Source organism: Culex pipiens, chromosome 2 (genome assembly GCF_016801865.2).
Source record: "Culex pipiens pallens isolate TS chromosome 2, TS_CPP_V2, whole genome shotgun sequence".
NCBI lineage: Eukaryota > Metazoa > Arthropoda > Insecta > Diptera > Culicidae > Culex > Culex pipiens.
In genome coordinates this window covers 214,955,296-214,967,922 of record NC_068938.1, presented here as the reverse complement: position 1 = coordinate 214,967,922, position 12,627 = coordinate 214,955,296, and the positions used below count along the sequence as shown (strand labels likewise).

The following is a 12,627-nucleotide window of genomic DNA, read 5'->3' as shown; positions in this document are numbered from 1 at the left end:
GTGTGATTCTTACTGAGTACTACAAAATTTTACCAAAACTACGTAAAATACAGAAAATTTGATACTTTCCTTTGGAACTTTATTTGCTTCATGATAAAATCATTGATTTAGTTTATGAAAATGTTTCAAATGATCTAAATTACAAGTTTCCGAATTATTCTGAGTGTGATTCTTACTGAGTACTACAAAATTTTACCAAAACTACCAAAATACAGAAAATTTCATACTTTCCTTTAGAACATTATTTGCTTCATGGAAAAATCATTGATTTATTTTATGATGTTTTTTCAAATGATCTAAATTATAAGTTCCTGAATTTCTTCCTGAATACTAAAAATAAATTACCAAAACTTCGTAAAATACAGAAAGTTTTATAATTTTTATAATTTTATGTTGGTATTAGAATGTAGAGCATTGTTTTGGAAGCTTATTGTATGGGAGCAGTTCTCTTCAAAATCAGTCTTTTTTCTTTAATTTTATTTTTTGTATTTTTTAATCCGGCTGAAACTTTTTTGGTGTCTTCGTTATGCGCAAAGAAGCCATTTTGCATCATTAGTTCGTTCATTTAATTTTCCATACAAATTTGGCAGCTGTCCATACAAAAATGATATGTGAAAATTAAAAAATCTGTATCTTATGAAGGAATTTTTTGATCGATTTGGTGTCTTCGGCAAAGTTGTAGGTATGAATATGGACTACACTGAAAAAAAATGATACACGGTAAAAAAAAATTTGGTGATTTTTAATTTCACTTTTTGTCACTAAAACTTGATTTGCAAAAAACACTATTGTTTTCTGATATGTTTTAGAGGATATCAAATGCCAATTTTTCAGAAATTTCCAGAATGGGCAAAAAATCTTTGACCGAGTTATGATTTTTTGAATCAATACAGAGTTTTTCAAAAAATCGAAATATTGTTCGCAAAAAACTTTCCACTTCATTTTTCGATGTAAAATCGAATTTGCAATCAAAAAGAGCTTCAGTGATTTTTTTTTATACAGTGCAAGTTTTCAAGTCAAGCTATTTTAAGGTAACTTTTTTGAAAAAAGTCGCAGTTATTTTTTTTTTAAATTAGTACCCATGTTTGCCCACCTTTGAAAAAAATATTTTTGAAAAGTTGATTTTTTTTTTAAAAGGGCCAAACATTCAATATTATGCCCTTTTGAAATGTTAGTCTTGAATTTAAATTTTTGAAAATATTTTTTCGATTGGGTGAGACTTAGAAAACATCAATTTTCCTGTTTTTTAACCTTTGAATGGCAATATCTCAGCAACTAAGGGTCGTATCAACAAAGTTCAATAATATAGAAAATTTTCTCAGCTTTACAAAAATATTTTTTTCAAAGGTGAGCAAACATGGGCACAAATTTTAAAAAATGAACAACTGTGACTTCTTTTCAAAAAAGTTACCTAAAATGACTTTACTTGAAAACGGTGCACTTTATAAAAAAATCACTAAAATACTTTTTGACTGAAAATTCGATTTTACATCGATAAATGAAGTTGAAACATTTTTGCGACGAATGTTTCGATTTTTTTTTTAAATCTATATTGATTCAAAAATTAAAACTCGGTCAAAGATTTTTTCGCCCATTCTGGAAATTTCTGAAAAGTTGGCGTTTGAAGTCCTCTAAAACATATCAGAAAATAAAAAAATTAAATATAGTGTCTTTTGCAAATCAAGTTTTAGTGACAAAAAGTGAAATTAAAAATCACCAAATTTTTGTTTACCGTGTATTACTTTTTTTCAGTGTAGTCTATTTCCATACCTACAACTTTGCCGAAGACACCAAGCCAATCAAAAAATTTCATCAAAAGATACAGATTTTTGAATTTTCGAATATCATTTTTGTATGGACAGCTAACAAATTTGTATGAAAAATTAAATGAACGAACTAATGATGCAAAATGGCTTCTTTGGGCATACCGAAGGCACCAAAAAAGTTTCAGCCGGATTAAAAAATACAAAAAATAAAATGACCGAAATCTCAGTGACTTGCTCATAGATGTTTTGAAAGATTTTCATAAAAAAATTTAGCAAATTTTCCTACAACAGATGATTTTTTACAGAACTGTGAAATTTTCTATATTTTACGTAGTTTTGGTAGAAATTTTTAGTATTCAGGATGAAAACACACTCAGAATGATTCGGAAACTTATAATTTAGATCAGCGATTCTCAACCTTCTTCTAGGCTGGTACCCCCTACCATGTAAATCAAGTAGGCCCGGTACCCCCGTTGAGAATCGCTGATTTAGATCATTTGCAACATTTTCATAAACTAAATCAATGATTTTATAATGAAGCAAATAAAATTCTAAAGGAAAGTATCAAATTTTCTGTATTTTACGTAGTTTTGGTAGAATTTTTTAGTATTCAGGAAGAATCACACTCAGAATAATTCGGAAACTTGTAATTTAGATCATTTGAAACATTTTTATAAAATAAATCAATGATTTTACCATGAAGCAAATAAAGTTCTAAAGGTATGTATCGAATTTTCTGTAATTTACGAAGTTTTGGTAAAATTTTGTAGTATTTAGGAAGAAACACACTCAGAATGATTCGGAAACTTATAATTAAGATCATTTGAAACATTTTCATAAACTAAATCAATGATTTTATAATGAAGCAAATAAAGTTCTAAAGGAAAGTATCAAATTTTCTGTATTTTACGTAGTTTTGGTAGAATTTTTTAGTATTCAGGAAGAATCACACTCAGAATAATTCGGAAACTTGTAATTTAGATCATTTGAAACATTTTTATAAACTAAATCAATGATTTTATCATGAAGCAAATAAAGTTCTAAAGGAAAGTATCAAATTTTCTGTATTTTACGTAGTTTTGGTAGAAATTTTTAGTATTCAGGAAGAATCACACTCAGAATAATTCGGAAACTTGTAATTTAGATCATTTGAAACATTTTTATAAACTAAATCAATGATTTTATCATGAAGCAAATAAAGTTCTAAAGGAAAGTATCAAATTTTCTGTATTTTACGTAGTTTTGGTAGAAATTTTTAGTATTCAGGAAGAATCACACTCAGAATAATTCGGAAACTTGTAATTTAGATCATTTGAAACATTTTTATAAACTTAATCAATGATTTTATCATGAAGCAAATAAAGTTCTAAAGGAAAGTATCAAATTTTCTGTATTTTACGTAGTTTTGGTAGAAATTTTTAGTATTCAGGAAGAATCACACTCAGAATAATTCGGAAACTTGTAATTTAGATCATTTGAAACATGTTTATAAACTAAATCAATGATTTTATCATGAAGCAAATAAAGTTCTAAAGGAAAGTATCAAATTTTCTGTATTTTACGTAGTTTTGGTAGAAATTTTTAGTATTCAGGAAGAATCACACTCAGAATAATTCGGAAACTTGTAATTTAGATCATTTGAAACATTTTTATAAACTAAATCAATGATTTTATCATGAAGCAAATAAAGTTCTAAAGGAAAGTATCAAATTTTCTGTATTTTACGTAGTTTTGGTAGAATTTTTAAGTATTCAGGAAGAATCACACTCAGAATAATTCGGAAACTTGTAATTTAGATCATTTGAAAGATTTTCATAAACTAAATCAATGATTTTACCATGAAGCCAATAAAGTTCTAAAGGAAAGTATAAAATTTTCTGTATTTTACATAGTTTTGGTAGAATTTTTTAGTATTCAGGAAGAATCACACTCAGAATAATTCGGAAACTTGTAATTTAGATCATTTGAAACATTTTTATAAACTAAATCAATGATTTTATCATGAAGCAAATAAAGTTCTAAAGGAAAGTATCAAATTTTCTGTATTTTACGTAGTTTTGGTAGAATTTTTTAGTATTCAGGAAGAATCACACTCAGAATAATTCGGAAACTTGTAATTTAGATCATTTGAAAGATTTTCATAAACTAAATCAATGATTTTACCATGAAGCCAATAAAGTTCTAAAGGAAAGTATCAAATTTTCTGTATTTTACGTAGTTTTGGTAGATTTTTTTAGTATTCAGGAAGAATCACACTCAGAATAATTCGGAAACTTGTAATTTAGATCATTTGAAACATTTTCATAAACTAAATCAATGATTTTACCATGAAGCAAATAAAGTTCTAATGGTATGTATCGAATTTTCTGTATTTTACGTAGTTTTGGTAAAATTTTGTAGTATTCAGGAAAAAACACACTCAGAATAATTCTGAAACATATAATTTAGATCATTTGAAACATTTTCATAAAAAATCAATGAAATCAATTATTTTACCATAAAGTTCTAGTCATAAAATGAGGCATTTTTATTTTTTCTGTAGTTTTACGTAGTTTTGTGATTTTTTTTTGTGAAAATAATGGAAATTTGAGAAGCTTATCATAATCCTGAGATCATAACGGAAATTTTGATATATAATTTTATGGGTTTTGCTAACAATTTAGCAAAGTTATTGTACTTTGCAGCGTAGCAAAAATGTTCCCGCTTGAGTCGCTTTTCGGAAATACATGCGGAAAAAAAGTTGCTCCGACTAATTTAGTCGTAGTAATTAGAGGATTGATCAAATCGAGATCTGCAAAGTTCTAGGCTCATCTGGAGATCCGTACAAATCTCTGGAAAAAGGAATCAACCAGATTGGTTGAGTTTTGGCTGAGAACCAGCGAGTTGAAGTTAGCGTTCCAACTTTTTTTCCGCCTTGGACGGAGGAGTGTTAAGCAAATGTTTTAAATTTTTATTATTTTTATAAAAAAAAAGATTTTATATTTTGGTTCATTTTTGAAATTTTCCTCACTTCACTTCTCCTTACTTGAATCCTGACAGAAGCTAATGGACAAATTCAAAGAAATCAAATAGGTTATGGTCTGAATTTAAAATAAAAAATCTACATGCATTCAATTTAAAAAAAATACCTGAGAAAGTTATGGATAAAAAAGACAATATTTTTGTATTTTGATATCATTCATCAGATCAAATTTATAATATCGAAATTTAAAAAAGAACTAGGCTGTATGTGTCCCTTAGTTTATTTTAGTTAAAAAATAAACATGTTTAAATTACGAAGAGTTGATTTTAGTGGGTTGGCTTTTTTTGGTTAATATGATGGAATGTGGCTTTTGTTTTATTATTTGTTGATTGGTTGAATTTTATAAGTTAAAGATAATTTTATTATTTATTAAAAAAAAATCTTAATCCATCATTAGGTGGTTGGTGCCTTCCTCACATTTACAAAGCAATTCTCTACGAAATCGGTCTTTTTTTAAATTTAATTTTTGTATTTTTTGATCCGGCTGAAACTTTGGTGGTGCTTTCGGTATACAGGAAAATAGGTATGGATAAGGACTACACTGAAAAAAAATTATACACGTTAAAAAAATGGTGATTTTTTATTTCACTTTTTGTCACTAAAACTTGATTTGCAAAAAAAAAACATTATTTTTGATTTTTTTGTTTTTTTTTATATGTTTTAGGGGACATCAAATGCCAAATTTTCAGAAATTTCCAGAATGTGCAAAAAATCTTTGACCGAGTTAAAAAAAAATTAATCAATACTTTTTTTTTTTTAAATCGAAATACTGGTCGCAAAAATTTTTCAACTTCAATTTTCGATGTAAAATCAAATTTGCAATCAAAAAGTACTTCAGTGAAATTTTGATAAAGTGCACCGTTTTCAAGTTATAGCCATTTTTAGGTAACTTTTTTGAAAATAGTCGCAATTTTTCATTTTTTAAAATAAATGCATATGTTTGCCCACTTTTGAAAAAAATATTTTTAAAAGGCTGAAAATTCTCTATATTTTGCTGCTTTGAACTTTGTTGATACGACCCTTGCTGAGATATTGCCATGCAAGTGTTTACCGAACAAACCAGTATTTTCTAATGTCGATATCTCAGCATCTAATGTTCCCATTACATGCCTCACCTTCCTATAGTTAACTGAAGATAATTCAAACTTTATTTTCCTGCGTTCATTTGAAAAATGATTGAAGACAAAAAATAAAAATACTGAGAAAAAAAAAGTGTTTTGCTGCAAAAAAAAAGTATTATTTTTCCAAACTTTAATTTACAGAAAAAATAATGAACGAAGGACAACTGCTTTGGTGTATAATATATTTTATTGAAATTTTGAAACCATGGTATGCAGTTTGATTGTTTATTGTTTTGCAATTGATTGAAAAATAAAAATCTAGATTTACGTTGACAGATCGAAAAAAAAAACTTGACTCAAACAAATATTGTAATAAATACAAATTTGGTCATAGTTGAAGGATAATTAACAAATGAAATGTTATAAATATATTTTAAAGGAAACTTTTGTTGAAGATTCATATATTTTATCTGTTTAGGTTTTAATGATTTTCTTAACCTTTTTAGAAAATTATTTATTTTGCAATAGCAAAATTTGTAGCAAAGGGAAGCCATTTAAAAAAATAAAAAAAGGTTTCAATAAGATCAGTAAATTTCAGTAACATTTTCTCAGTGTTTAAACATCCCATCATTTTTAGGAAAAAAGGTCCTAAATTTGAAAGAATTCCGAACACATTTTTTCCCACACATCATCATTGCCATTTAATGCATTACATCAATCCTCCCCACAGCGATAAAATGTACAACAAGTTGCTGACATTTTACAACCTCCATCATAGAAAAGTCCACATCCCAGCAGTGCTGCCAGCCTGCGTTCCATTCTTGCAACCCGCTTTCACTCCGCCCCACGATCAGCGCCGTCAGGACCAGCGCGGGTGGTGATAATTTCCCCAAAATTATTATTATGACCCCTCGGGGAGCGATAACTTTTGCGGCAACTTTTAACGTCAATTTGTTTAATTTTTACCCATACAAGTTTGGGTTGGCAGCACCACTACACTATGGTGATCTTGATTTTGATGGCGATAATAGTACTCTTGAAATGCTCTCTTTGAGCAGTGTTTGATGGTTGATGCCTTCAAATGCTCAGCCAAGTGGTTAATGTCAATTTTATGCTTCAATGAAACTTGATAGAGATGAACGCGCGGGCTGTTAAAAGTGTTGGTGTGATGGCTCGTAATATCGAATAAGCCACTGAATGGGTTTTTATTTTGGGGCTGGTATTGGTAGACGGGACGGAACGGCGGATTTACGATTTGACGTGCCAGATCGATTTAGGATGGGGAAACGATTGCAAAATGGAATAAATTTTTGATGGAATTTGGATGAGAGACTGTAAAATGTGGAATTTGTGTTTAAGAATCAATTAAATTTGAAAATGTTTGTATCATTTCAAATTCAAAAAATTACTTTTCACAGAAAAAACTCAAATTTGCATCACTTCAGGGAGTGCCCAGCCCCAAATTGAATCACTCAACATGTGCAAACATCCCGACGCAAACTGAAAATTTCAACGTAATTTTTATCTGCTTCCATCGTACTTTTACCGGTTCCCGGAAAAGTCATGTTTTGCTCCAAGGCAACACAACCTCAAACTCTCATTCCTCCCCCTTTCTAAATCGATTGAATCGCTCAAATGAAGCTTCCCAAGGGGAAAAAGCATGTTTCCAAAGTTGTTTTATTTTTGCTGCTGGTGTCGGTGGTGGTGCTCCCCCGCAGTCCTCTCGAGGAAGGAAGTAATTCCGAAAGTCATTTTTCATCATCGACGAACGCTTCCAGATGATTTTTTTTTTTCGCTGGGGGTTTTCCCCGGAGCAGCAACCACCGCAGTTTCATCTAACATCCGGGGCGTTGGTTGTTGTGGTGGTGAGAGGGGAGGTCGAGGGAAAATGTTGACGTATTTATTGCATTTATTATATCGGTGGAGGCAATCGTGGAAGGTGCTGGAGCACGTGCAGCACTTGAAGATGATAAAAAATTTAAAGGTGTCAAGCAATTTTAATATTAAATTTCAATGCTTTTAAAATATAAGCTTAAAACTTTCAGAATATTAGTAAAAAACAAAAAACAAAAAACCAAAAAACAAAAAAACAAAAAACAAAAAACCAAAAAACAAAAAACAAAAAACAAAAAACAAAAAACAAAAAACAAAAAACAAAAAACAAAAAACAAAAAACAAAAAACAAAAAACAAAAAACAAAAAACAAAAAACAAAAAACAAAAAACAAAAAACAAAGAACAAAAAACAAAAAACCAAAAACCAAAACACAAAACACAAAAAAACATTTTTTTTGTAGTATTTTAGTATTTTAGTATTTTAGTATTTTAGTATTTTAGTATTTTAGTATTTTAGTATTTTAGTATTTTAGTATTTTAGTATTTTAGTATTTTAGTATTTTAGTATTTTAGTATTTTAGTATTTTAGTATTTTAGTATTTTAGTATTTTAGTATTTTAGTATTTTAGTATTTTAGTATTTTAGTATTTTAGTATTTTAGTATTTTAGTATTTTAGTATTTTAGTATTTTAGTATTTTAGTATTTTAGTATTTTAGTATTTTAGTATTTTAGTATTTTAGTATTTTAGTATTTTAGTATTTTAGTATTTTAGTATTTTAGTATTTTAGTATTTTAGTATTTTAGTATTTTAGTATTTTAGTATTTTAGTATTTTAGTATTTTAGTATTTCAGTATTTTAGTATTTTAGTTTTTTAGTATTTTAGTATTTTAGTATTTTAGTATTTTAGTATTTTAGTATTTTAGTATTTTAGTATTTTAGTATTTTAGTATTTTAGTATTTTAGTATTTTAGTATTTTAGTATTTTAGTATTTTAGTATTTTAGTATTTTAGTATTTTAGTATTTTAGTATTTTAGTATTTTAGTATTTTAGTATTTTAGTATTTTAGTATTTTAGTATTTTAGTATTTTAGTATTTTAGTATTTTAGTATTTTAGTATTTTAGTATTTTAGTATTTTAGTATTTTAGTATTTTAGTATTTTAGTATTTTAGTATTTTAGTATTTTAGTATTTTAGTATTTTAGTATTTTAGTATTTTAGTATTTTAGTATTTTAGTATTTTAGTATTTTAGTATTTTAGTATTTTAGTATTTTAGTATTTTAGTATTTTAGTATTTTAGTATTTTAGTATTTTAGTATTTTAGTATTTTAGTATTTTAGTATTTTAGTATTTTTGTATTTTAGTATTTTAGTATTTTTGTATTTTAGTATTTTAGTATTTTAGTATTTTTGTATTTTTGTATTTTAGTATTTTAGTATTTTAGTATTTTAGTATTTTAGTATTTTAGTATTTTTGTATTTTTGTATTTTTGTATTTTTGTATTTTTGTATTTTTGTATTTTTGTATTTTTGTATTTTAGTATTTTAGTATTTTAGTATTTTAGTATTTTAGTATTTTAGTATTTTAGTATTTTAGTATTTTAGTATTTTAGTATTTTAGTATTTTAGTATTTTAGTATTTTAGTATTTTAGTATTTTAGTATTTTAGTATTTTAGTTTTTTAGTATTTTAGTATTTTAGTATTTTAGTATTTTAGTATTTTAGTATTTTAGTATTTTAGTATTTTAGTATTTTAGTATTTTAGTATTTTAGTATTTTAGTATTTTAGTATTTTAGTATTTTAGTATTTTAGTATTTTAGTATTTTAGTATTTTAGTATTTTAGTATTTTAGTATTTTAGTATTTTAGTATTTTAGTATTTTAGTATTTTAGTATTTTTGTATTTTAGTATTTTAGTATTTTAGTATTTTAGTATTTTAGTATTTTAGTATTTTAGTATTTTAGTATTTTAGTATTTTAGTATTTTAGTATTTTAGTATTTTAGTATTTTAGTATTTTAGTATTTTAGTATTTTAGTTGGATTGTTTATTTTTAATTGTGATTTTTGAATAGGTTTTTATATTGTTATTCGTTGTTAGCTTGGTTTTTTCAGTTTGTTTCCTTTTTTTTATTATTTTTCAAGCCTTCCGTGTTTATTGATAAATTACCGATCACAGCTTCATATCCGCACACCAAAAATTGCACATCCAATCAAGTTAGGAAGAAGCAATTCCGCAACATAAGTGGGAAAGTATCCGTTTTTAAATAAATTTCCATGCAAACCATTTTTGGCGCAAAAAAAAACTCCCACATTCAATGCACCACGAGGGGTTATGAGTATGTATGACATCCTTCCTCCCCCTCCTCCCACCTTCCATTTTCATTTTTCCAAAACCCGCAAACTGAATTGGACAGATTTTCCCGGGCTGATGTCACTGCTGTTGCTGCCGTCGTCGTCATTTGCTGTGTGTTTTGCATAAATTTGTGTCAAAAGCGAAAATTAAATTACGTCTAACCGAATAAATATGGCAAGATGAAAAATTCAATTTTGCGCCGAGTCTATCAGGGAAAAGCTTTGAGGGGTTGAAGCTTTAAGCCATCTTACACGGAGGGGAGGGTAAATTTCACAAACAACTCGCCATCCGTTGACGCGCTCTTGTGACGCCTTTTTGTGAATAATTTAATTAGTGAAACATTTGGAGCAAGATGGATGGTTGGATGATTGGACGAAATTAGACGTTTTTTTTTTGAGGCCGTTGTCAGCGCAGTAATTGAAAAATTAAATTGAATAAAATTAAGGCGAGGCATCAAAACATGCTTCTCGTTTTTAATATTTCATAAAATTTGAAGAGTTGTGAAAGTTAAACAATCATAATTGAGAGAGAGAAAAAGGTTCTCGCAAAAGTTAATCACGGTCAGCTTAAAATTGGGTCAAACCTCAAACACAAGTCAGCCATAATTTCCTCCCCCGCCGTGAAGTGGTCATCGGGCGCGCAAATTATGATCCCCGTTTAAGAAGAGTTCGTCAATATTTTATTTCATCCGACTTTACCCCACAAAGTTTCCGGTTTTTTATTTGTTGAGAAAAAGTTTTCTCGCTGATTTTTCTTTTTTTTCATGCCAGCCCTCCCTCGCGGATATAATTTTGCCAATTCGGCCACCGTGAACGGTGCGAAAAGTGGAAAATAAATGGAAAACTTTTACTTTTCGATTCCGGCCGATTTCATGAATATTTGAAAAACTCACTCCTCGTAAAAAATGGTTTGTACAATCCCTGGTCGGATTCGACTTTGATTGAAGGGGGTTTTCCACGAGATTTTCCGGATTTTCCAACCGGGATAAAGCAAGATTCGTGGAAATTCGCATGTGTTTATATGTTTGAAAGCGTGTTTCGATTGAAATAATATTTGCCCAAATGGCAAACATCAAGCTCCCGTTCACATGGGCTTGGAATTGTTATCTCAAATGTGGAGCGAAGTTTGTAGGTGAAAATACATAAATTTATACGCCTCTGCATTATGGAAGGAATACGCGCTCACAAAAGGAGCCGATTTCCATTTTGTTGGATGATGCGGGGAGGAGGGAAAACCGCTGGAAAATGGAAGGGGCCGGGGTTTTCCTTCGCAACCGAAGCGTGTTCTCAACGGTTTACCTCAAGCAAACAAGGGCAATAAATGCTTCACGGGACTGAGCTTGAAGATTTAATCGTGCCCGGATTTGATGGCGAAAGCTGTTCCGACAAATCAATATGGTGTTTTGTGGTTATTGATTTGCTTGAAATGGAACGGGAAGAAGTTTGAAGGTTTTTAAAATATTAAATTTAAGAATTTTCCAAAAATGAATGATTTTTATCTGAGAAAGTCTTTTTTTTATTTTGACAACATTACAATCAAGATAATTCTTAGTTAAAAATTGACTCTCCTCTTTGCTAAACACTTATTCAAATAGTTTACAGCCACTGCGGGACTTCTCTGAATTTCAGCGAAAACAACCCAGTCTCCCTCTCAAAGGGGTTAAGCCTTGCTGTTAACCTCGAAACCCATTAGCGTTTCTTATAATCCTCATCGTTCACGATGTTCTGCGAGACCCTGGGCGAAAGCTTCACTAAAAGCTTCTACTTCTACAAAGCTTTCAAGCGCAAAGTTGTTTACAACGTTTTGCCTCACAAGCAGCAGCTCTCAAATTGGCTAATCTGTGGTACTTCGAAACACTTCCCCCCCTGAACTCGAAACTACTCGATTTCTCGATTTTAATTGGAAAACATGGCACAACCAAAGCGTGCCCACATTTCCACATTTCCCAGAAGTGACTAATGAGAGATAGAGAGCGAGCTTCACCGGTACTCGTTTCGGGAACCTAAATTGTGCTAATGATATCACTTCCCGGGAATTCTCGCTGCTGCTGCTGCTTCTTGATCGGACTTACCGCTGCCGGGCACGTAAATGTTGAGCGTGAGGCAATCCTCGGACTGGTTGGCCAGCAGTGGCTGGAGGCGCTTCAGGTGCTGGTAGCGGCCCTTGGGCATCGACGCGAGCGCCACCGTGCGGTTCGAGATGTCGGGGAAGTTCTGCGGAGAAGAAAGATTATTTATTGAAAATCAAAGCATATTATATGAGGAAATTCTCATATGGTTGACGGGTTAATTTGGCAATATGCTGTTTTTAATTTTTTAAACAACTTTTTTGACAAAGCTTTTGAGAGAACCCTGCTTGATTTCTTCCCATTAAGCTTTTTATAACTTGGTTTGAAAAGCAAAAGATTTTTTTAAAGAAGCTGGTGCCTTTTTGCGTTTTTCTTTGTTCGGCCACGACCAACTTTCTCATACTTTTTTGTGAAATTGCGATACCTCATGATTACAAGCAAACCCCATTGTGATGTCCATAAAAAAATGTGATTGGCTGCTCTAAAATTTTGTAGAACATGGTCAAACTCTAGGAAATTAC

The 12,627-nt window shown here is 29.5% G+C and overlaps 1 protein-coding gene across 2 annotated transcripts in view; it reads right to left on the bottom strand.

Moving 5' to 3' along the window:
* LOC120418581 (neuroligin-3-like) overlaps positions 1-12,627 on the bottom strand; it is a 200,372-nt gene that overhangs the window by 112,454 nt on the left and 75,291 nt on the right. For both annotated transcript variants that reach the window (XM_039581029.2, XM_052707828.1), the window contains exon 4: positions 12,110-12,251. In XM_039581029.2, coding sequence (XP_039436963.1) covers positions 12,110-12,251 — 142 coding nt within the window. The remainder of the gene's footprint in view (positions 1-12,109; positions 12,252-12,627) is intronic.